The sequence below is a fragment of the Rhinolophus sinicus genome, linkage group LG18, assembly GCF_036562045.2.
Source record: "Rhinolophus sinicus isolate RSC01 linkage group LG18, ASM3656204v1, whole genome shotgun sequence".
Lineage (NCBI taxonomy): Eukaryota > Metazoa > Chordata > Mammalia > Chiroptera > Rhinolophidae > Rhinolophus > Rhinolophus sinicus.
The window spans coordinates 2726874-2752050 of NC_133767.1; the positions used below are offsets into that span (position 1 = coordinate 2726874).

The 25177-nt window shown below is 49.4% G+C and overlaps 2 protein-coding genes across 11 annotated transcripts in view; one reads left to right on the plus strand and one right to left on the minus strand.

Moving 5' to 3' along the window:
- Positions 1–1648: 1648 nt before the first annotated feature.
- Positions 1649–17968, minus strand: LYRM1 (LYR motif containing 1). 5 transcript variants are annotated; one of them, XM_019751633.2, is made up of 4 exons: positions 17824–17968; positions 7667–7825; positions 3731–3823; positions 1649–2664 (listed from the first exon to the last, which is right to left on the minus strand). In XM_019751633.2, exons 2-4 carry the CDS (start codon positions 7823–7825, stop codon positions 2548–2550), a joined length of 369 nt encoding a protein of 122 aa, XP_019607192.1. In that variant the 5' UTR covers positions 17824–17968; the 3' UTR covers positions 1649–2547. The 5 variants fall into 5 exon arrangements, with proteins under 5 accessions (XP_019607192.1, XP_074179246.1, XP_019607189.1 ...); XM_074323145.1 differs by lacking the exon at positions 17824–17968 and adding an exon at positions 17294–17368; XM_019751630.2 differs by lacking the exon at positions 17824–17968 and adding an exon at positions 16930–17206.
- Positions 17433–25177, plus strand: part of DCUN1D3 (defective in cullin neddylation 1 domain containing 3) — a 34891-nt gene continuing 27146 nt past the window's right edge. For 2 of the 6 annotated variants that reach the window (XM_074323139.1, XM_074323140.1), the window contains exon 1: positions 17478–17626. The gene's annotated coding sequence lies outside the window, so the exon portion shown is untranslated. Of the gene's footprint in view, positions 17627–17900; positions 17921–25177 lie in introns of those variants that run through there. The other 4 variants (XM_074323137.1, XM_074323142.1, XM_074323138.1 and 1 more) reach the window with 4 other exon arrangements.

Below are 25177 nucleotides of genomic sequence, written 5' to 3' on the forward strand. Positions count from 1 at the left end.
TCACTAGAAGAAATGTCCTGACTCGGATCTTTGATTTCTTCTGAAGGCAGGAAACACCTGCGAATCAAATAAACATATCCCGAAACCTTGTTTCTTCGTGGGAACAGGGCACCAATCAAATTCTGATTGAGGTCTGTGAATTATAAGATCAGCAGATCATCTATGTGACCCCGAGATGAAGTGCCAACGGCCAACTCTCCTAATCTTGCCTGGGGGCAACAGAGAAACAGGAGCAGCCAGCCTCCTTCAGCTCGAAGTAGGTAGGTTAAACAGCTTTTTTTTCCCCCAAGAAATACTTTTTCTTTTCCATGGGGGAAAGAAAATCCGAATGGATAGCTAGCTGGACCGGCCTTATCATTCCAGTAAGATCGTTAGTCATGTGAGGTGGAAAGGTGATCAGGGTCCCAAAGCCCTCCGTCTTGGACTGGTTAGGTCAGTGACACTACATCTTGCAAGGCCCTAAGGGGGATGCTGAGAGAACAGCTGGATTTTAAGTACAGGCATCTAACTCCCGCTTCAGCACCAAAAAGCTGAAGGAGGCAGGGACTGGCTGTTTCATTCCTCAGGAGTCAGGGGACAGAATGTTTCCGTACAATGGATTGCATTTTTGTAATTTTAAAAATGTCCTCCACTTTGCAAAGATGGCCGTAAGTTTGCCATGAGGTCACTTTTTGTTGGGACCAATGTGGTAGTTTATTGGCCTCCAGTAGCACATTGGGAAAGAGCAGGATGTTATTCAGGAATCCTGGTTAGAGGCTGGAGTCCTGGGGCAGAGGCGGCCCGAGATCAGCTTGGTGAGAAGCTGTGCGCCCTTCCTATAAATTGCTCAGCAGATGACATCAGACAAAACTTGCCAGCAAGCCTGTCCTTGCGCTTTAAAAATCTAGCTGTTGGGTAAATGGTTTTCAGCCCTTGTCAGTGCTGGAAGAAAATTTCATTGAAAGAAGGGATGTAGGGAAGATAGGTTCCGCCTTTAAGAGACCAAAGATGGAGATTCTTGGAGAGAAAAAGGGGGGGAAAAAAGCTATTATAAACCAACATGTTACTGGAAGGTTTGGAAGTAAACTGACAATTATGTTTTTGTGTACCAAAACATGCATCCTTAAAAAGGAAGCTAAGCAGCTGAAATTCATAAGTAAGATTTCTGGCACACAGAAGATACTTAGAGGCTAAGTAGCAATTAGGTGGACTTCCATCTTGGAGGAGGTGATTTCCACACTCCACAGATTAAGACGGAAATGGCACAGTCAGAACCACCTTAGAAAGGGACCACAGTGGATACAGGCAAGCCGTGGCTCTGTTGCCAGCAAAGCCAGTTTTCACTCCTGTGCAAGAACAGGTAGATCACTGTTGCATTGGTTAAATACCAGATGAAGTAGTCGGCTCAAGTTCACAGGCTCTATTGCACGAGAAGTACTTAAACATCAGACCCACTTCCGGGCAGGGAGATGCTTCCACAGTGAGGCCAGATAAAGGAGAGTGACTGATGGAGCATGAAAAAATACGCCTCTGCTGACAGCAGCAGGTTTTGAGATTGAAATATAGTGCTTATTTTGAATCAGAGGATCTGTGTGACTAGGGCAGGAAGTTATCAACCTCTTCTTGGGTGGGTCACAGGCCATTTTGAAAAAGAACAGAGAGACCAAAATTGATAGAGATCTGTATTTATTGGTGATGCCCACCCTCTTTGCAAGTAAGAGGGAACGATACTGATGTATAAGCCGTGGGAATCTCACCTGAGTCCACACACACGAGGGGGTGTAAATCCTTTGTCTTTTGATCTCTCCTTGTTCCATTTCTGTTTTGACATAATTGGAAAGCCAGCTTGGCCCTTGTACATTCTAATTGTGTTACGGTAAAATACTCATAAGGAATGCACTATGAGTTTCAAGTGAGCCTTTCAAGTCCTAAGTGCATCCTAAGTAACGACATGCTTTAAGATAAGAGAAAGTAAACACATGCATTTAACTAAGACACACGCTTTTGTGTCTCTCTATGTCAGGGGCAGGGGTGGGTCTCATAAAATTTCCATGAAAAACCATAATCAAGCCAATGATGCATGTTTTAAGGGGAGTTTATCTGGAAGCTGGAAGAGGCAAAAGACCACAAAACACAAAAAAGCCCACTTTCAAGCAAATCTATAATTTGAAAAAACAGCCTCAGAATATTCTGAAGGTGGTATACTGTTTGAGGACTTCCGGCCACTGGGTAATTTCTTTGTATCAGCTGGCATGTCTAGCGATGGCCTTCCCATGAAAACCTTTGTCATTATTCAGTCTTCCTCCTAAAGGCCTAAGTCTTGTTTCCAGGTGATGCTTCAGGGAGGATGGAAGGTTCATGACCTCTAAGAGCTGTGTGGTCCATACAGGCAGCAAGACCCTGACAAACTGTGAGCAGCACACAGCGTACGGTGAGTACCAATATTTGAGGGGGAGGGGAGGCTTAAGATACTGGAATTTTTGCCCCTAATCAGACAGAAGGGTTTTGTCATCTGGTTTACATTCAAGACCTAGTTGGCTCATTGTGAGAAATAACCTTTCTTCTGGATTAGGAAACCTCATCGTGAGACTTGAGATATATTGGTTTAGAAAGTTTCCTCAGTTTTTCCTGGCTTCGAAGTCCCCGGCCTCGTAGTGTGGTAAGGCCCATTGGAGGCAGATGAATCTAAGTAAGAAGAACAAGGACGACAATCTTAAGAGTTATAATCATAGCAGCAGCTTATACTCACTGGGCACTTACTAACTACCATGCTCTCTCTAAGCGCTAAATCACTGATTCATCAGTCCTTACAATCATCTCATAGGGAATGATGTCAATATTTATACATGAGAAAAGGGAGCCTCTGAACTTATAACTTGCTCAAGGTTATATAGGAAGTGGTGGAGCCAGGATTTGAACTCAGATCTGTCTGATTCCAGAGCTTACGCTCATCTTGCCAGATTGCCTGCATGGAGGAGAAAATGGCCACGGATCACACAGTGAGACGAGGATGTAAAGGTGAGAAAGAGTGTGTCCGTAAGATGATCTGGGCATAATGGCAAATTAGGGCCAACGTAAATGCCTACCGAAAGGGCGCTGGTTAGATGGCAGCACATTCTTGTAATAGGGGATGACGCAACCATATAAAAAGATGGAGGCAGAGACGTCCAGAGACGAGTAATATCAGTAGGCAGTAGACAGTGTGCCTGGGGTCCCGTGGACTTCAGGTGAAGGAAATGTGTATATGTGAGGACAGAGACAGACCATGAGGATACGTTACCAAACTATCAGGTTAAGCCAATTCGATATAAAGTGTTGTTTTTGTAAGTCAAGAACAGAACACGGGTCATTTCGTATGGTCAAACCTAACAGTTACACCTAACTTCACTCGACAGGGTGTGACGTTTTGACAGTGTTCACTTTCTACTTTATGCCTTCCTTTAATGTTTAATTTTATTCTCTTATTAACAACACACCTGTCTCATGTAAGGAAAATAAAAATCTTTCCATAAAAAAGGGAAAGACAAAAGAGAAAGCAGTGTCAGTGGGAGCTGGCTGGCCCTTGTGTACAGGTAGGAAGACCATGCATTCCTCAGTATTTTACTCTGTTGTGATGGGTGCTTATTTCCAATGTGCCTCCCACAGTAGCTCTAGCCTTCTTGGCAAACACTAGCCTGCTTGGTACACAGTCTTTGAAACAACTGGGTTGACCAGGCCAAGTCCCCACCACGTTGGCTGGAGTCACACTTACTGGCCTTGGGTAAGGAATCTGGTAATGCAGTCCAATTTCAATCCTGGCTGTGCATTCATCTATGCACTGCTTAATCAGGTCCGCGTCTGTGAGCTAGGGAAAGAGGCAAAGAGGGAAAGAGGCTGTGAGCTGCTTTCTGATGCTACACAGAGTATAGAAAGGTGCATGTCTTCTGAAACTTTTTCAGTTCACCAGCCAGTAAATTACATATTCATAATGTGAAGAATCAAAAGCAATGTAATGTCACATTTACACTTGCAAACACATTTACACTTGTGGGTTCAACTTTTAAGTATTATTGAAATAGTAGGCAATACAAGCACATGGTAGACAAGAATTCAAATGATACGGAAGGATGTAATAGGAAGAAGCCTCTCTCTTACCCTATCTGCCAGTTCCCCTTCTTAAGGATAAGTTACTAGCAGTTTCTTGTTTGTCCTTCTGTGCATACGTAAGCACACATATACTTAGCTTTTTTCCTTACACAAATGGTAGCTCACTTTGTTCTGAACCTGCTTTTTCCACCACCAACTTGAAGCTCCTTCTGTATTTGCACATCTAAAGCTGCCCCATTCTTTTTAACAGCGGCACCAAATTCCCACATAAGGCTATATTATCATGTAAACTGTCTTCTACTGATGGACATTCGGGTTATTTCCAATCTTTTGCCATTATAGGCATTTCTGTTATGGATCCCTCTAGATTTGTTTTTGGCTCATATGAACTATACTTAAAAGATAAATTCCTAGAGAGAGAAGTGTAATGTCAAAGGGTATATGTTCATGCGTTTTTAATTCTCATTGGTATTTCCTCTAGATTCAAATGACCCTCTAAGAGGTTGCACCAATTTATATTCCCATGAGCCAGCTATAAACTCCATTCCCACCAACCCCGTGAGAGTGCTTCTTCACACCCTCGCCAAGTTCATCCAACTTTAAAGTAACCCAACTGTCTCAGCAAGTGCTGTCTAGACACCCCCGGTGAGATACTGGAGAATGATTCACCTCTCGTTTTGAACTGTCAACCGCCTTGCTCATCAGTAAGGGGAAGACATGGCTTCTGAAATTCCAAAATAGTTAAGCTGTGGTAGTCCAGTTTCAAGCAAAGTAATGAAAAGTTCATTCTGAAGAACAGACAGCCAGGTGGGGAAGGGCAGAGAGCCTTTTAGTCCGAGGATGGAAAATGAGTCAACACAAGGCTCTGCTGAGAGTTTGCAAGGGGCCTCCGAGGCGAGCTGGGGTTGCATCAGCCCCAGATGACACCCACAGGGAAGTCTGGGCTGGCGCGGCTCGGAAACTCCCAGGGCCTTCGTGTCCTGTGGTGGCACCTCTGGAGCAGAGGAAAGTTCCAGGAAGTGCAATGCACAGAACCCCAGCCGCGTCCCTGGGGGCAGAGGCCCAGCTTTCTGGCCTTCGTGCTTCTCAGAAGCTGTAGCTCTGCTGTCCACCTCGGGAACAGATGTCCCCGGCCCTTCTGGTTTGCCCGTGAGGACTCAGAGCGATTCACAAGACACCTCCGGCTGATCATCACGCTCTGACTGCAAGTGAGGTTCCAGGAACCTACCTGTGTCTGCATGAGGGAGCGGGGAGAAAGAAGCCCCGATAAAGCTACGCTTAAGGGGCTGAGGGCTCCTGGGGCTCCACTGTCCCCCCGAACAAGTGTGGGTTACAGTTCTCCCAAGTTTAGTCATTCAGAGGCTGCCTGCATGATTTTGCCACAGCTACATACCACCTATATTAACATTCAACATTTTCTTTAAATGGACTCTCTTCTAAGCATAGTATTTGGGAAATTGCCTGATACTCTTTTCTTCACGAATGGCCATGCAGCCCGCACGACCTCACTCACGTACCATCACCAGCACGCACGCCTCCCTCTGGCTCGCAGCACACTGCTCCAAGGCGAGCAGAGGCAAATGAAGGAGTGATGAGCCGTAAGAAAACCCCAGGGCGTCATGAGGAGTCCTTGGGTGGGCAGCCTGCAGGGTTCACTGGGCACGTCCTCCTGTGACATCCCCAGCGGTACGCTGGCCATTGTGAGGCCACCGTCCCTGCCTTGTTACCTGGCAGAACAATTGACACGTGAAGCTACAGCAAGGGCCCAGTGGTATAAAATCCACAAGGGCAGGCCCTGCTGCAGGCTGCTCCACAGGAGTTCAGGGCAGGGCTCACGATGGGGTCAGGTGAGGACAGAGCAGCGAGGGACGCTTCCTGGAGAAGGTCAATTGAATCCAATGCTCAGTCATTTATGACAACCACAAGGTAGGACCCAAGGGATACACTATCAAATAAGACATTGTCTGAGGCTGAGGAACTGACAGGCTGGTCGGGGAGACCACACGACACGCATGAAACAGACAAGGAAAAAGTATGACCAACTCCTCAGGGGTAGGTATAGGTCAGTGGTCTGCAAACTTTTTGATCACCTCCTTTCAATAACTATTTCTCAGGCCACAGATCCATATATGTATTTATATTGATTTGTACGTAACGTTCAGTAAATGTACTAATGTCATTATAAATATACACAAAACAGACATTTTTAAAGGAGGCAATAAAAACAGAAACAGCACTTGCAGGACCTAGTTTCCAGTCCTCCGAGGGCTGGAAGGTCCCTGCGCGCAGCTGTGGCACATCTGGGGGAGAGTCAGAGCGGCTTCCCAAGCAGGGTGGCCTCGTACAGCAGGGAGCCTTCAGGGTCCCAAGAAGGCAGAGGTGCGGGGGTTCGGGGTGGGAGGGTGGGGTCTTTTGCAGCACTTATCCCAACTGTAATTTTACGTTTCTTTCCATCTAACTCTGAAATACCTTTGAGGGACCGTGCTGCTTTTGCTCATTTTATATTCCCAAGGTGTTGGGTGTACGGTGGGCACTCAGATACCTGTGGAGTGAAACAATGAGAGCAGAGCAGTGGCAGGCGTGGTGACAGAAATGGGCAAGTTGGGAAAGGGAGGCCTTCTTGTGGGAAGACGAGCTCTGTCTTGGGGGACGGGGTCCTCAAGCGGCTGGTGAAAGGCCAAGGCTGGGTGTCCCGATTTGGGAGCTGGAGCCAGAAGGTGTCTGTCTGCTCCTGGGGCCTCAGTGCAGAGGGTTGACCCTCAGAGGACCCCACAGCTGGCAGGAGGGTGTGGAGAGAAGACAGGGCCAAAAAGGAGACAGACGGGTCACACAGGAAAAAGTAGAGAGAGTGGCTTGTCAGGAAGTTTCACGAGGGGAACAGTGACAGCATTGAATCCATGAGATCAATGAGAAGGGGGCAAGGGAAGCCAGGGGCTGAAAGCCTCTTTCCGTGTGAGGAGCCAGGCAGGCTTCCAAAGAGCTGACAGCTAATGCTTGATGGTTTACCGGGATGAGTCACACCGAGCCTCTCAGAAATGGTGTTTGGCTCCCTGGTGTCTGGGTGTGCAGTTCCATTAAACTAGTTCATGGGAGCACTATTTTACCCAATTCTCTGGTCCCAAAGGGCAGACGCACTGTGCTGGCCAAAGAGGCTGCAGTTCACAGCTAAGAATGAGCCAGCCTGTGTCTTCATCCAGTCTCTTCCCTCTGAATGGGTTTGTACTTGGAGGCTTTGAATAGTTTATAAATTGAAAATCAAAATTGACCTGCGCACGTCCTGTGGCAGTGTCCGGCGACAGCACATCGTGTGACGAACTGCGCCTCCCCTGACAACTCTCACTGGCCTCACTCCTGTCACCTGGCTCGTGGGGTCTCCTGGGGACACAGCCACTTGCCGGCTGGACCAAGACCTGCAACGAGTGAAGAGAGAACCCTAGGCCAGGCTCTGCTTCCCATCAGCCGGGCCTCCGGCTCCTTCCCTTCCTGCCCAGACTCTGCCACTGTGACTTATGCTGCTCCGTCCTCTCCATTTGGGACACACAAGAAATGAACAAATGCAAGACACCGCTCTCCTCTCGCTCTCCAGCTGAGGCCTACTTACATTTTTGTTTTTCTGGAACAGCGTTCTGGCTTCATTTAATATGTACTCTTTTTCTTTAATGGTGTCTTCCATCTGTCCTGACGATGCTTGCCATTTCCTTGCAAGCCTGAAAATTCGGCGGTAGAGGCCGAGAACTTCCTGTCGCGTTGCTGTTGTCATCTTCAGACCCACCAAAACAGAAGAGGGAAAATGTGCATAAAAATTCACCGTGACAGTAGGCAGATAGCCAGATGAACCTTTTTTTTTTTTCAAATCAAGCTTTTTAATGAGAAGGCAGAGATAACTGCCTTCTCAGCAAATCCGTCTGGCAGCATTGCCGAATGGCCGTGGAGGAATACCAGCTATCCCTTGGCAGCCTCATGTATCACCTCACGGCTGAGCTGCTCAACTGCGCTGTGAATTTTAACATAAAACCAGGTATAATATAACATAATATAAATACCGGGTCCTCCCAGACCAGGGCAGATTATATTAATTTTTGCTCCAAAAGACGCATTAGAGCTGATGGTCTGGCTGGGTCTTATTTTCGGGGAAACACCGTAAACCTCATCCATGTGGTTACACTCAGCTCCAATTCATGGGTTCTCACTACTGCAATTCAGCCACACTGTATGAAGGTATCACATGTGTTCTTCTGCTGATGGGCATTAGGTGTTTCCCTTTTCTTTTACTTACACAACGTTAGCCTGTTTCTTTACTACTTACTTCTACAAGAAATCCCGGAAAGTGAAAAAGCCCCACTATGGGAGGATTCTGATTGGTCAGATTTAGGAGAACAAATCCTGTACTGCCTTTAACAGACGGGCAGGCCGGGAGGACCAGGGCAGATGGGGCGAGTGAGCAGCAGGGCCAGGCACGGGGACCCTCCCCGGGAATCCTGGGCTTTCCTCAAACAGGAATCCCCCGCAGGATCCGGAGGTAGGTGCTCACTGCCCTTTGGGAGCGCGACCCATTTCCAACCCAAGCGGGAGGGCCAACACATGGCGACTGTCCTGAGTTCCAGGAGATTTGGTCCTGAGTTCCTGAGAATTCGAGCAGCTGAAGAATACAGATGGGAGCTGCAAGGAGGTGTGTTTATCTATTAGGTTGGTGCAAAAGTAATTGCGGTTTAAAAGATAAAAAATAATTGCACAAACCGCAATTACTTTTGCACTGACCTAATAGAAACTCTAAGTTGCTGCAAGGAAACCGCCTGACAGAGAATTCCTCTTTCGAATATGACTGTCCCTCCTACTTCTCCTGACCCTGGTGACTTTTCTTGAGCAATAAGGAATGAACCAAGGCTTAACCACTTGATGATAAGCTTGAAAGCACTAGTTCCCCCAGTTCAAAAGTTACCAGGACTAAACTTAACCTCCAGCACCAGTTCTGACGGCCATGAGGCTGCAGAGAAAATGCTTAAAAGGAATTCATAAAAACCAAGACAGCCACATGTTGTGTGGCTCATCGTTAATAAAAACCCACATGAGATGATGACATTTTCCTGGTAAGAAAACAGGTTTCTGAGTTCCTGGCTCTCCCTAGAATTCCATGGTTTCATCCGAAAATACGTGAGTCAGTTCCTGTGAGGGGCAGGGCGTCTGTAACTAACTTCTATTAACGATTGCCTCACTTCTCTGTCACTGACAGACGAAACTGCCTGGGCTGCATGACATTGGTGAGGAGGATGGTCTGGCCTGTGAAAACAGCAGCAACCCTCTGCAAAGTCGGACTTTAATTGGTTTCCTTCTACTCTCAGAACCTCCGCTTCAGACTGTAGCTGATCATATACCATAATCGGATACACAAGCCCTGTAATTAGGGCACTCAAGGTAACAAGCAGAACTAACAATTGGTACTTAATAGGCCTATTTTCAAAACACTTTAATTAACGTTTACATGTTTGGAAAAGTAATCCTGAAAGGGAGATAAGTGATGTCTCCCTCTCCGACGTCAGGTGACCCAGAAAACCTGAATCCTGAAGATTTCCAGGGGGAGGGGTCTGAAGCTGGGTTCCCATGATTAACAGGTCTAACCAACTACACTTCTTCCCAACTCTGCGAAGAGCGGGGGAAAAACGCTTTTGTTCTTTTCTTATTGGGACCCTTCCGTTCTCCGAGAGAAGGACTCATGTTCTTACCTTAGGGCTACATCCCATCTGTTCCCTCTTTCGAGAAGGCTCTCTCGACTCCCTCGCAGCCTTCAGTTCCCAATGAAAACATGGAGGTCTCAGAAAAGCCTTTCCCGCTCCCTGCTGCCCTCACCACGAGCATCAGATCAGGTCTCTCAGTTGAGCCCTTCCACAGCCCTTGTCCTTCTTTGTAGCACTTAACCACTCAAGTGATGGGTTGTTGGTGTCCGTCTTCCCCTAGCCTCGAACCTTTCTGGGGCTGGGAACCACACGCACCATATTTACTGTTGAATTCTTGGCACTGGTGCTCAACGGGTGCCGCAGTTGCCCACCTTCCATCATTCATTGCACACCAGCAGCCCCTTTAAAGGAGGTTGTGCATTTGGGGGGCTGCTCTGCCCTTCCCTCCCCACAGCAACCTGCCCCCAACACTCCAAATGGAGCTGACATCATAGAAGGGACACCAGGGCTCATTACAGTGCTGTCAGCCTGCAGGCCAGACTCTAGCGGGGAACAAAAAGGGGTCCCATGGCAAGTAACCTCCCAGGGAGACCGATTATAAATTCCCAGCTGGGCAGGTCAGGGTGGGGAGTCATGCCACAGGCCTGTAACTTCTTTAGTGAGAGGCTTATCTTTGCCGTAAACAGCCCTGTCATTGTTTCTATGCATCTAGTTTTGTGCAGCACACCTTTGACATAACTGGGACGCCCTCAAGAGAGCACCTGATCTTGTAAACTACCCTGTAGTCCAATCCCTGCCTTGGTTTCTCCCACCTCCGTCAGCTTCCTTCGTTCCCTCCTTAATTCCAAATGCATGAAAGAAAACTGCAAAACTGTCCCTCTCCGTTTATCTTGCTCCCCAGAAATTACCCTCATGTCTTACATAAAATTTCTACAGGTTTGGACGTTTCTTACATGCACACTTCCCTCCCTAACATCCATCCATCCATCCATCCATTCATGCAGGCAGCATTTAGTCAGTTCACCCCAGTGGCTGGGCACAGGCGGTTCTGGGGAAAGTGATAACCAAGCAGCCATGCTCCCTGCCTCCTAAAGTTTATATGCTCATGGCAGAGGCAGATGACACACAAGAAGAACAATTTCTGGCAGATATGTGCGCTCTCGGAATGAACCAGTCAGTATAAATGAGCAGAGGGGGTGGTTATTTGATTGTGGGTAGTCAGTGACATTCGAGCCAGTGCTGAATGCTAGAAAGGAGAGGTAAGAGGTCAGTGATGTGGCATCGGAAGAGGGATCAGTGGGAACAAAGGCTGTGAGGTGGGAGCCAGCCTCCTGGTAGTGAGAGCTTATGAGGAGGTCAGGCCCCAGGTGGGCAGAACTGAGCACAGGTTGGGAAGGTGGGCCCTGGAAGGGAGTCTGGTTTGCAGTCTAAGAGCAAGAGAAAGACACTGGTTGGTTTTGAGCAAGTTGGAATATCATGGTCCGACTTAAATCTTTTTGATTTCAAACTATAGCCTAAGTTCTTATGATTCTGCCAATTTTTGCAGATGGTGAAGAGTCTTGCCTGATGCCACCTAACTGACCAGGAGAGTTGGGGTTCGGAGCCAAAATCGCTGGATGATTATTTCCCTGACCGTAAGCTTTTCCGTATTTTCATTTTGGAGTCAGTAATGGGGACTTGTAATGGGCAGTGATGACTCTCCTAAAAGAGAGAGAGAGAGAAAAAAATACAGCACAAGCCACTCCCCGTCCCAATCGCTGTTGAAAGAGGTGGAAGTACAGGGCCGTCTGGATACACTCCGCAGGCCGCTCTACCCAGCACATCCACGCCCTGGGCATGTCAGGCCTTTGGGGAGATTTGCTACAATTAGGGGCTTCACCTACTTCACCCTCTTCCCCACCTTTGGAAAGACCATCCCAGTATGAACACTTAGGAGTTTAAAGCAGAGATGAAAATTCCCTTTCCCCCGATGAAATTTATAGAAGTCTGACTCTGGTCTCAGGAATGTCAAAATTCCAAACATTGGATTCTCAGGAGGCTTTGCCTTCTACTGCAGAAAAAGTGGCAGAAAAGGCACGAGGGATGGATCACTGCCGGCTAAGCCCAGGGGAAGGAAAGAGCCCTTTCCATTCTTTCGAGACCTACTCTGGGTAGAATTATTTCCTCAATGTCACCTAGTCGAATTTCTCTCCCGAGTATTTTATTGTTTTGAGGTGTGGGGAGAGGGTGGAGATTGTAAAACTCCCCCAAAGGCAGTCGCTTTTAGGTTTTCACTGTGCCCCAGTGGTGACCTGTCCCATGTCCTGTGGCGCTATCTCCTTAGACATGGGATCCTTTCTTTTTGCCACATGAAGTTCCCGATTCTCACCCTTTGGCCGCCATCACTTTTCACGGGTGCCTTCTTCACTGAGACTGGGCCAGTGTCCCTGCTATGACACCTCTGGCACCTCTATCCGATTCCTATCACAACATTCATCCCACGTCGCATTCATCTTTCTTCTTCTCTGTGTGTTTTGTCGGGGGAGAGGGAAGAGGGTTGGGACTGTATTACTCTCCTAGCCCTGGCACATAGTTCGAGCTTGAAATAGTTTTGTTAGAATACATTTACACACAGAAGTCACCATTAATGTCCACTCTCCTCCTGCGATATGCACTGTGGTATTTGGACCGGGCTTTCCAACGGAAGACCCTGGAGCTTTTACACATATAAAACTATAATGCAGGTGGCAACAGTCAAAGCATGCCAGACGTCCCTTCCTGCGTTTAGCATCACAATAATGTTTCTGAGAGGGGTGCTGGGTGTCAGGACGAACTGAAGACCCAGTGTTACTGGGGGGGGGGAGGCCTTATCACTTCCATCTAGGGCAGTGTAAGATACGGCGCTAGAAAGTCACCCTCATTCTTCAGCTCTCTTAAGGCCACTTAAGGTTCGGCCACTGGACTGGAATGATTTACTGTTTCTGTGAAGCTTAGAACCAAACATATAGGAAAATGGGGTCCTGATACTTTCTTCCTTGAAAAGCAGTCCTTCGGGGGGAATAAGCTTCATTGCAGCCAAATGGTCACAGGTCAAAACTAACCCAGAAAATTATCATTTAAAGTTTTGTCACTTGGAAAATCTCGAGGGAACTGAAATGCTCTTAGAATGCCAGAGCAAACAGATTTTCTGGCCCCAGATAGCGGAGTAGAGAATGCCTGTCTTGGTTTTAGACTTCAGTCTTTCCACATGTGTGAGGAACAGCAGACATAATACAAACAGTGAAGTCCCAGGCTCTGCGGCGCTCCAACCTGGGTGTCAATCCTGACTTCGTCACGTGGGGCAAGTCTTTCTGAGCCTCAGTTTCTTACAGTGTAAAATGGGGTAACACGAGAACCTTCTCCAAACAGTTGTAAGGCTCATTCAGGAGATAATCCACGGAAATCCCGTAGCATTGGGAGCTCACCAAGGCCCATGTCACCTGAATAGTAGGCAATGAAGGAGGCCTCTTTCGCCGGTGCTAAGCTTTGTCTGCAGAGCAGGGAGAGAAATGTGTAGCCTGTTGGCAAATGGACTGCTTTGCGGGAGTAATGGATTTTCCCAGCGCTGTTTCCCTCCGATTATTAATAATCCCTGTAGAGTAACGGGCTATTGTTCTTCAGTATGAGTAAATAACCCTGTTGCAGGCACTGCTTATCTTCAGGCCACAGAGTCCACTTCTTACTGGAAATATAATGCAGATGCCAACACCAAAAGCACGGCCAGGCTGCCCTTCCTATGTTGCTTCCTTTGTCTCTCACTCCTCGCCCACCCTCTGGTGCACTTGTCTCCTGATCTCTAATATTCCCTACTTTCTGGGGGACACCCATACCCGACAGAGTATCATCCTTACTCAAATTCAGGAACTTTCAGGCTAAACGGTGCCCCACACATCTGTCCTCCCTGACACACACACACACACACACACACACACACACACACACACACACCATGGGTTTCTTTTCTGTCCCGGATTCAGTTTTTGGTTACTAGAATCCAAAAAGGGAAGTGTAATGCCACACAGTGTTTTGCAAATCTCAGGATATACTTGTGTGGCTACCTAATCATACCACAGCTATTCTCTGAAACAGCAGCTTTTTACACAGAAAGTGACAGTATGGTGTGTCAGAGATGGGGGCAGGGAGGTGAAGGCAGAGTGTACTTTAATTTTACCTAAAGAAAAAGGAAGTAGGTTAGGCCATGTAATATGGGAAATCTTCAGGACACGGGAACACCAAAAATATTGATGTCTGGATAATTTCTAACTATCCCCCGAAGATCTTAGGCGATGAAGGTACACGCATTCTAAACACACTAGCACAGAAGCACATGCCAGACTGTACTTGTGAGAGGAACTCCAATCAGGCTATTGTGACCAAGAGACACATACAGCTATTTTCCCCTCAGGGGTAGAAATTCTAACTGGAAACCAGTTTCGTCCCTCACGTCAAAAGAAATGGAAGGATCTGTTTCCCTATCTGAGTGTTTTGAGACAAAGGCCAGGTAAGGGATCAGTCAGAGGCAGAGAGAACTGGTTACCACAAGTAGGAGGAGGTGGTAGAAGTGTGTGTGTGTGTGTGTGTGTGTGTGTGTGTGTTGGATAGAGATGAAAACCAGGTCCAATGCTCAAGATCAAGCCCAGCCATCCATTCACAACTGCCCAGGATTTCAGCCCTTCCTAGGAACTAGGGAGGTCGAGAACACAAAACACTGCCATTTCAATTAACTTTTAAATCCCTCTTTTGAAATAATTTCCTAAGGAACTTGGTTAGGAAACGGGAGAAAAGGACTTTGGTTCTATACAGCTGGCATTTATAGCACCTCCCCCTTGATCCAACCGTCTGATAAATAACCTCACTGTGAGCAGGGGTCCCCACCTTCCGGACAGCGAGATGCTTACGCCACAAAGTTCCTGAGAGCAGGAGCAGTGACTGTCCACTTTTATGCGTGAGGCATGATCAGCACCCAGGGTACCTTCCAGTTCCATCTTTAACAATGGACTGATTCCGTGTCTGCACTGGCCACAGGTAGCCACTGGGCACCTGAAACATGGTTCGTGCAGCTGAGGAACTGCCTCTTCTGTTTTCTTTTACTTCAATTCCCAGAGCTACTTGGTGCTAGCGGCTCCATATGGACAGGACGGCAGGGCTCAGGCCGGTAGAGGACCTTTGGCCAAGGAGCTCTGAGCCCCACACAAGGGGGAAGCGGCTCATGGGCTCGAGCTGACTGGTGCTGTGTAGGAGCCTCAGGCTGGTGTTGCCAGATTGTCTCGTTTTTCAAACGAAGCTGAAAATCTGAATTTCAATGTCCAAGATTTAAAGGTTGGCAAGTAAATTTTAAAAGGCATTTAAATCACTTTGTGGGCCGAACAGTATGTGTGCAGTTTCGATCTAGGCCAGCCTTTTCAGCTGAAAGAACAGGCCTCATCCAAGGCCACTCTGCTGGTCAGTAGCAGATCCAAGACTGAAACCCAGGCCTCTGATTTTCCTTCTGATACTCGTGCTTGATTTTAGCAGATTGACCATATCTCGGTTGTGGTGGCAGTGGCAGCAGCAGCAGCAGCAGCAGCAGCGACAAAAGCCCCTTTGTTAGATGCTGCTGGAGCCCATGTGGACAGAGTTCCCACCTAGCTGTAATCACAGGTAGGGCCCTACGGGCAAGGCTGTGCACTAGGAGCCAGCAGGACACGAAGAAGACATAGTGCGTGGGGGAGACAGGCATCTAAACAATCGGCGAGGAAGTCAGGTTTGCTCTACCAGACACCAAGCACAAGTCCAGAAGCAGCGCAGGATGGGACAGGATGAATGGCGGGTGCGTCTCACTCATTGCGACGGTGGCTCTCATTTTCCACAATACTGTGGGACCTCTTTTTATCTTTGAGGTCTTGTCTGCGTCCAGTTTCCTTTGCTGCTTCTTCTCTTCCTAATCTCTAAATGCAACAGGCCCTCAGGCGTTTAGGGGCCTAGGTGAGCTAGAAATAAACCCCTACTTTATTATCTCCTGACTTTTCCCCTGAGTTGCATGTCTAACGTCTCCACAACTTCACCGAGATGGTTAACAGACTTATCAAACCTCGTATGTTCAAAAGAGAATTTAACGGTGTTTCTTTCCAAACTGTTTTCCCTTAGGAATCATCCTCGGTTCCTCTCTCTCCCCCATAACTTCACATTCAATTCAGCAGCGAGCCCTGCAAGCTCTCCTTGCAAAGCTCCATTTCCACTGCGATTGGAACACTACCTTCACTTCTCCCATGGCTACTGCAGCAGCCTCCTAACAGGTCTGGAACCTTCTACCCTTCTCTATCCAGCAACCATGAGCCATTTTCTTTAAAATGTCAGATCATGCACTCTTCTTAAAACCCTCGGATAACATAACAGCAAACCCTTACCTTGGGCTCAAAGGCTCTGCTGGAGCACGCCCTGCCACTTCGTCACGGACCACTCTGACCCTCGTTCTTTCTGTTCCAGCCATCTGGCCTTCTCGCGTTTTCTTCCTCATAACCCTTCCCGCCGGCTCCTTTCCCCCCTAGAAAGTTCATTCCCTAGCTTCCCCCTCTTCTCGGATCTCCGCAAAATCTGGCCTCCTCTGCACAGCCTTGCCCCATTTAGAGTGGCGCTCCCTCCATCTCCTACCACTTCCCCTGGTAGGACTGTCTTTGGGGGGCATTTTTCACTTGCTGGTCTCTTCCTTATTGATTTACTTTAACGTTCTCCAGGACTCGAATACAAAGTCACGGAGCAAAGCCTCCGTCTGTGGACCACGGGAATTAAGAAGCTGGTTCTCACTATGCTATAAAGTCTCCGTATCCTGTATGGGGGCCTCGTTTGGGTCAGCCTTCCCCAGCCAGCAGCTCACGCCCTGGAATTGCGCCTACTCATCCTCCGTTTAGATTCGGGGATCCCAAGGATTCGGGATAGTTTCAGATGGGCTCCAAACCGGCATCTCAGCGTCCCCAAACCAGGTCTCCCCTTCCTGGCCCTCGGGCTGCATCCGTGGCCACGGTCCCGAGGCCAGTGGCGCTGACACCCAGCCGCCGTCGCGAGGCTGGGGTCACACAAACGCGTCTCCTAGCAACGTCGCACCCCTCCACCTCCGCCCCATCCCTGCCCCCGAGGAGCCAACCCCTTCCCCCCGTCTCCCGCGCCAGGAGGCCGCGTCTCCGTCCCTCACACTCACTCTGCGTCAGTCCTGCCTTCCCCCACCCACAGAAGCGCCCCGCCGCGGGCGGGCCGGGAGGAGGCGGCGCGGGGAGCCCAGCGGGGCCGCGGCGGACGGAGCTCCCGCAGGTCCGGTAGGCCCGGCCGGACCAAACCACTGGGAGGCCCTCGGTGGGAGCATCGCCCCACGTCGGGGGTAGCCTCGCGCCGCTCTTAAACTTCACACGCTACCCCCTCCGCCGTGCACCCAACAGGAGGGCCAACTTCATCCTCGCCCTACTTCCCTTCACCCCTTTCGCTCTCCTTCCCCCCCTCTCAGCCCCCAATGGTCCAGCCCAGGCCCTCCTAGTCCACCCTCCCCGTCGCTTGGTCTTTGCCCTTACTTGGCGACGGCTTCGGGCGTCTCTGCGTGCGTCGTGACGCAATCCCCGCCCCCGCCCCGCCCCTCTCCTATTCTCCCTCCTGGAGCCGGCGGCCTGCGGGGTTACCGGAAGTGATGATGCAGGAGGCGATGGAGGGGGCGGGGCCTCAGGGCGGCCGCCGCCGGTGGGCCGTAGATGAAGAGGAGGCGGCGGCAGTGGTGGAAGAAGCGGCGGCGGCGGTGGCGGCGGGGGTAGGGAGCTTGGAAACGCGAGCGGGGATGGTAGGTGGTTTGGACCCGCCGGGCCGCCGTCGTTTCCAGAAAGGGTTTGACTGGAGGAACCTCTGGAGCAGCTGTGAGTTTGGGGGGGAGGGTGTTCGAGGAAAAGGGGGGAGCATTGAAAGCTGAAGGGGCGGGGGTTGGGTACCTTCGAGAAAGGGGGGGTGGAAGGGGAGGAGTGGAAATCAGCGCCTTGTCTGGACTGGTCCCTCTGGAAGAAGAGGCTGTGAGGGGAGCCTGTGGCGTGTCAGCCGCAGGGCTCAGAAAACTTACCTACTGTCCCTGCCTCCCCACCGCCAGCGCCCCTCGCCCCAGGGCCTGGGGGCCGGAGCTGCGCTGCAGGGGGCGCAGACTCCGGTCCTAGGGCCGGGTAAGCGCCGTGAGGCGGGAGCCCAGGCGGGAGGTGGTGGGGTGAATCTCCGGCTCCCTCCGCCCTCGTTTCCCTCCCCACCCCCATCCTGCTCTGTAATCATTAACAGCCCCGGAATTAAGGGGCTCAGACCTGAAGGCCTTTCCGTGCACCTTTGCTAGAGACGATAACCATCTGTGCCGAGGTAATGGGGCTGGAGGCTTTGCCTGCATCCTGTCTAGGAAGTGGGACGGGGTGACAAATGTATTGTTGTTTTCCATTCCCCTTCACCCCTCACCCTCCCCTACACACACCCCTCGTTTCCACTTTAATTCTCCGTGGTAGGTGGTAATCGAGGGGCTGTGTGTGTGTGTGTGTGTGTGTGTGTGTGTGTTTCTTCTTTATGGCACTTGGTACCTTGGTTACCTCTGTCCAATTTGGTGTTCAGTCTCCATCCCAGGTCTTAGCTGCAAGCTTTGTAATTACTTCAGTTACAGGCTGTGTCACATGGGGAGCACCTCCCGGTTCAGGGGAGCGTTTTCTCCTGTGAATACTGGAATTCCACAGCCCTCGCAAGGATTCCTAAATGGCATCATAGCCCAGGAATCAAGCTCTCTCTGGTTCTAAATACTTTGTGTGTGAGGAATTTGCATGTTGTCAACTCTTTCCAAAATGATTTGATGCTGGGTTAATTCTGGATTTCTGTGTTTCTCTCCACCCACACTTGATGAGGCGCTTCGGAGAACAGAAAACCCCATATTACTTTTTGGTTTCTGCTGTTGGACAATAGTTCTTTTTCTCCCATTTGTGTGTCTGACACACGAGTCGTCAGTGACACATTGGGCTTGTGCTAGTTTCCATCTCATTTAGCTGATTCTTTGTGTATAGGTGGTCCTTATGGAGCAAATGTGATCTGTTTCGTTTTGTTTTGAAGAGGAATACAACCCAATGACAGATGTGAAAAAAGTATCTGAAGAAAGCAAAGAGTGATTGGAAAGAAGGTCTCTTTGTTGATGTTCTGTTGGTGTAAAAAAAAACAAATCACCAGGTTCCTTCAGCCTGTCACTGGGATTTCACAGTGAAGTGTAATGATTCCTAATTTGGCGTTGATATTTTCTTCGGAAATCCTCTGTTGAATCTAGAACTGTGTTTTCTGAAGAACTTGAAGAGAGAATGTCTCAGTTTTGGAGCTCCTTTGATGAGAAACTGCGTAAATCCTGGCCCTCTGTAACTCAGCTTGTATGCATGTAGCCGGAAGAAGCATCACAGCCGGTCCCATTGTACTCACCTGGGCTTTTGGGCCTGATAAAACAGAATATTTGATGCTTTGATTGTACGAGTACCAGCTTGTTCAGGTGTTTCACAGAAATGCAACTAAAGAGAAAAGTGACTGCTGTTCTCACCTTAATTGATTTGGAACCACTGAGGAAAAGGTCCGGTATCATTCATTCAACAAGCATTTGTTGCTTGTCTGCTAAGGACTAGCCAGTGTTTCAGGCACTGGGCTTAGCAAGGTGAACAGAAGCATCACGTCCACTCTCTCAGGGAGCTGACATCGGAATGGGGGGTGAGGACAGACAATAAATAAGCAAATAAATCAGATTTGGGTGAGTGCCAAAGACACTAAGAGTGGTGTGATAGACCGTGATTGGGATGCAGTCAGGGAACAGCTTTCTGAGGAGGTGACACGGAGCTGCACTTTCAATAAAAAGTAGCCAGCCCTGCCAATAGGGGAGGAGCCTTCTGGGTTCTGGGACTAGGTAGCGAGGGCTGGAGTGACTCTGGTGAGTTCCAGGGCCTGGAGAGAAAGGAGAGGGGTGGAGAGGGGGAGGGGAGGAGACGGGGGAGGAGGGGCAAGGAGAGGCAGTAATAACCAGAGCCCAGTGAGCAGAGGGGAGAATGGCAAGTAGGTCAGAGAGGTAGAGGCCTGGCTCAGAATAGGTGGTCGAATAAGAACAAGGAGAAGGAAATAGAAAGTAGCGCTCCTTTTGATCAATTCTGTGGCCTCTCCTAGAGTCTTATCCCTTACTGTTTGGTAGGTGCTGGTGGGCTATTGTCACAAAAACAAATCACCCTGCTGAGGGGGACAGAAGGCAGCTGTGGTCGCCTGGGTCTTTTCTGGCCGCTAAATCTCAAACTATGCGTTCACAGTTCAGTGGGGCGTTCAGTTGAGAGTACACCTTTTTCCTTACAGGATTTTGACTTACAGGCGGCTGTTTAAAATTGCATAGTGAGCACCCCGAATGTGTTCCACTATAGGAATCCACCTTCGCTGCCAGCTGTGTATGAACTTAGGGTTGAAGGTTGGGCGAGCGATGACAACATGCCCCTGTTGGCCTATAAAGATGACCATCAGGAGCTAAGTTGGAAGCTGTTTTTTGCAGGGAGGCAGGTTTTACGTTGCAATATTTTCACTCGTGTCTGATCTGCTTGATGACTCATAGCACTCAGCTGAGACGTGGGTTGGTGCTAAAAGTTCACTGAGGGGATTACATGAGCTAAATGACCATTGTGGGCCCAATCCCATTATGTCTGCATCTTTGGGTCGGCATGGCACCAAGGGATGTCACCTACTTTTGCAGGGCCATTCATCTCCGGGAGTCAGCTACTTTGCAGCCTCACCTTGACCACACTGCCCACTTGAAAGACCCAGTCGGGATTCCTCCTTGATTTGCCCTCTTGAGCCATGTTACCGTGGGCTGAAACAGACCGAATATGCCATTTTCTTCTTTGGAACCCCAAAACTGTACGAGTGTGTTCTTTGAGTGAATTAGATCTTTGAGCCAGGCAGCTGAAACACTTAAATGTTGTTTGGGCTATGTGTAGTAAAGTCAGTGTTAGAAATGCTAAGTAAAACCTTTTAAGTTGGCATTAGGGGAAAATGAATCAGAAACTGAGGACTTGTCAGCTGTGATAGGTTCCTGTACTTTTGTAGCCCCGGTAGGGGGATTGTCAGAACCAACTCGAATCGAGCTTCCAGGGCAGTCCGGGGGTAGGTGAAGGGGATGAGTAGAGCCTGGTCCTGAACTACTGCATTCCAACTTGAATGCAAATGGAAAGTCTTTTCCTTAGCAAGCAAGTGACCAAAGTGAGCTTCTAGGACTAGGCAAACCATAGACTCCACCCCCTATACTGCAGAGTAACTCACAGGAATGGAGACTTGACAGTGATTCTCCGATACATACGGACTTGGCCCTGGCCGAGGTCACAGAATTTTGGACTTTGTAGCCCGATGCTGGCTTCGGATGCTCTGGCCAACATATAACGAAGCGTTCACTGTTCATCTTCATCTCAATGGTTTATTATAACTCAAGTATGGAAATACCCTGTAGGCTGAGAGTTCATCAGCCAATTTGGAGACTGGTGGCTCTTTTCTAATTTCTGAAAGAGGGTGGATGGGTGGGAGGGGACTTGAACACAGGGAGAAACCATTGACTCCTACGTCAGCCCCAGTCCTACGTCTGGGGAAAGAATCCACACATCTGAATGCATTTAGAATCTTGGAGCTGGGCTGGCCTTTTAACTTAGGGTGCCAGTGGATTCATAAACTTTGGAGGCTTTGGGGCAAACTTCTGAAAGGTGGGCCACCAAGGAGGCCAGTTGATGTCACCTGTTCTTGGCGTTGTGAGTGTTTTGCGTGGCATTAGGTGACTTAAAATTAATCTGATTTTGTTGCTGTTTTGATAGATGTGCTGCGCTGTGGATTTAATTGTACCCTGGCTGCCGGTTGTTTTGAGGTGAAGCTGTGGTAATTCAGATGGAAACAATGGTAATTAAGTGGTAACACCTCTTTCCGCAGCTTTTGATAACTTACAATGACCTCTTTATGTCTGTTTACAGATGTTGACACCGGTGAACCAGGATCACTTCTTCCCTAAGTGCCGGGACAGTGCGCTGGAGCTCGTGCACTAGAGAACGGGGTGTTCAGTTGAGTTAGTGTCTTTGAGTTCAAATCTAGTTTCACTCGTGCTCATGCCTGTTTTGCTAGGTAATGGAGGGTCCCATTTCTTTTGGGGGAGCTGGGAGATTACCACAGCACCTGCCTATTTGATTACAGAAGGATCACAAACTACAATGTAACAGATTCATTGAGTGAAGTAAGGAGAGAAAAAGCTGGAAGCGCTTCCAACTCTAATTCTCTGAAGTTATGATATGTTGAAAGGAGAAAATGATAGGGGCAAAATGCCAAAGCATCTTAAACATGTTGCAAATGAGACCTTATTTAAATGCCATACATCAGTCTCAGGTGGTGAGTAGCTTTCTTGTGGCCAAATAAACCTCCAGTGGCCCCATGCGGCCTGATTGCAGGGGGTGATGACAGACTTCATGGTGGTGACGCCTCTTGGTGTCCTGAGGGCTTGGCCTTGCTCAGGAGTGCCCAGTCAGCGGGGCTTTGTTGTTGGGTTTCAGGCCGTGGCACAGCGTTGGGAAGCCTCAGCCGTGTTCCCGTGTCCGGCGCTGCTGCATGGCTCAGCCTCGGGACCTGGGCACTGGGGACGCTGCTGTCACTGCGGCCTGTCCATCCAGACCAGGTGCGATGACTGACTGAGGGTCACTGCAGAGGGGAGGACTTGGCGTTTCTCGGAGATATTTACTGTTGTTTTGTAGCTGGCGCCCCAGCCTCTGCTCGTCAGTCTAGGGGGCTGTTCTGGAAAGACTTGCCCTGCCTTTTGATGAGCAGATTGCTTCCGCCTTGTCAAGACAGCAGAGTTTGGTTCTAGCTTTTAGCTCCTGTTGGTTGGTGAATGCGTTGTTGGCGTTCCGAGTTTGTTGGAGGTTAATCGCACCCTTGGTGTTGGGGCTTTTGTATTCATGGTTCTTCCCTCAAACACTTTGTCACAAACTGCTGTTCTTTCCGAGAAGACTCCTTCTATCTGGCTTTGAATTACATACGGGGTGACTTAGTGGCCTGGTACTAGAGAGTCGCTGCCTTTTCTCCTCAGAAGATTTCTGAGACGGACGACAGTGTTTCACACACGCGTTGAGGCTTCGTCACTCTGGGGCCATAAGCTGTCCAGTGCGCATGCAGTCGAGAGCCCAGGGCACAACGCTGAGTGGAATCCTTCCCGTCCCCAGTGACCTGCCCTGGAATGGGACCAGGAGAACTAGGTGTGCCCACGGCAGCTTTAGAGCTGCTCTGCAGCAAGAGCTGGAATGGCCACCTTCCTGTTTTCTATGTTGAGTGAGCGTGTTGTCAGGTCAGCACGTGCTTTGTGGCTACTTGGTGACTGCCCGCTGGCTGCTGCTTAGACAGGAGGGGAAGGCTAGGAGTGTCACTGCAGAGAGGGTCACTGCTGGGACTCCGGCAGCGGGCCTGGGGACGTCCAGGTCCTCAGAGGACGCAAGTCCCCCGTTGTGACGTTGCTTTCTTCTAAGTGAGTGCAATTCAGGAGTGAGGAGTGAACCCGTGAGTGTTCTGTGTCCATTTTCCAGAATGTTTCCGTGGTTCTTTTTCTCCTGGTAAGTTAGTTTTTCTCTGAAATAACTAGTCACTTGTTCAGTCATTGACTCCAAACGGTCGGTTCTAGCCGATGCCTGTGGTAAGGAGAGCTTTGCATGGGGGTTTCCTAACAGCGAAAGAGGAAAGTCTGAAGAGCTTTCTAGAGGCATTTAGGTAGGTGGGTTCGGTTGTGGGGGAGGAGGACGTGGAGGGGAGCAGGACTTCGGTATGTGGTGTGTCCTGGACTGGGTGTATCAGGAAGAGAAATGCCCATCGGGGTCCGGCTGGGAACAGAAAATGCCACAGTGGCTCCTGCTGGGGGGAGACTGGCTGCGGGAGGAAGAGGGAACACCTTTCACCAGGAGGGCGGGACTGGGGGCTGTGGCCCTGACCGGGGGTGCTCTCTCCTGTGCCTGGAAGTGTGTCCCTGCTGGGGAGGGAGGGGTGCAGGGTCACAGGTGCTGTGGCCACACTGGTCCTCACATTGACTAACTGTTCATGGCGTTCGGGCCTGACTTCTGAGATCTCTGTCTGTCTTGACTTTCTGTTTGACAAATCAGACGTTGGTAAACAAGAGGGAATGTCATGTCCCTGGGTCCGTTTGAGCTTGGGTTAAAGTACATCATGAAGCAAATACGAGGGGGTGTCTTGTCATGTGACAGTGTCTGCCATCCACGGGGAACAGTGACGTGTAAACTCTGGCAGTAATTCATGATTCTCTCGTGCAAACTCTTGTAAACGTGACATAAATTACCAACCACTAAAATTAGTGAGGAAGTCAAACCGTTTTTGACGGCACACTTCTACAACGTTCCGTGTCCTCTTCAGTTCTTTCAAAGAAATGCTTCTCCACCAGGTACTTGTGGATCTGTCCACAGGCCCGGGTTTCCTACTGGTGCTGAAAACAGTGGGCGGTGCTCAGAATTGGTGCTTGTCGCGTATTTAGTAATCACATCAGGCAGGGAAATGGTTTCTAAGACATCGGTTAAGTTGGATTTAACAGAGACCTTTTTTTTTTTTTTTTTGAGGTTATTAATTATGTTGTTCCAACAATTCTCTGACACCAGCCGAGTATCCAGCAGTTCACTTCTGACACAAACTGCCTGGAGTTAGTGCAGACCCCCAGGCTAGTGACTCAGGCTCACAAGATTGCCCCACTTCAGATACCAGCCAGACGCATCAGGCAGCCCTGTGTTTTCTGCACTTCTGCCTGGCACACTACAAATTTTGGGGTCCTCACAGCTCCCTCCCCAGGTTTCGATAATTTGCTAGAACATGTGACTCACAGAACCCGGGAAAGCATGGTATTTAGGATTACAGTTTCATTATAAAGGAAACAACTCAGGAACAGCCAGATGGAAGAGATGTACAGGGCGGGATATGAATTGGGGCACAGAGTTTCCGTGTCCCCTCTGGGCATGCCAGCTCCCCGGCACCTCAGTGTGCTCACTAACCCTGACACTCCCAAGCCTTGGTTCAGCCTCAGCTGAGGTTCCCGTATGTAGGTGCCATCTTTGGCAATTGGTGACTAAGCATCCCCCCCCACCCCCCCACCCCGTGTGGTAGGCAGAAGTGGTACTGAGAGTTGAGAGTTCCCACCTTCTGTTCAGTGGCCCGGTCTTTCTGTGTGGCAGCCCCTCTCTTGATCTCTTGAAACGATCGGGGTCCCCCTGAGTGACATCCTTAGCATAGACTCCGGTGTGGTCCTCGTGAATGACAGGGCACCCCTATCAGTAAGGAGGTTCCCCGGGGTGTAGGAGCTCCCTCAGGAGCTGGGGTCAAAGACCAAATATACGTCTCGTTACATCACATTAATACTCCAGTTGTGCACCCCGTAA

Bases quoted from the DNA above. Each gene is read 5' to 3' on its own strand.
- LYRM1 (XM_074323144.1), bottom strand. The intron at 3,824-7,666 runs GTAAGTAGGCCT...CTCTTTCCCTAG, and splicing joins TGTTCCAGAAAAACAAAAAT to CTCACAGACGCGGACCTGAT. The intron at 2,665-3,730 runs GTAAGTGTGACT...CTTCTTACTTAG, and splicing joins AGATTCCTTACCCAAGGCCA to ATTCATCTGCCTCCAATGGG.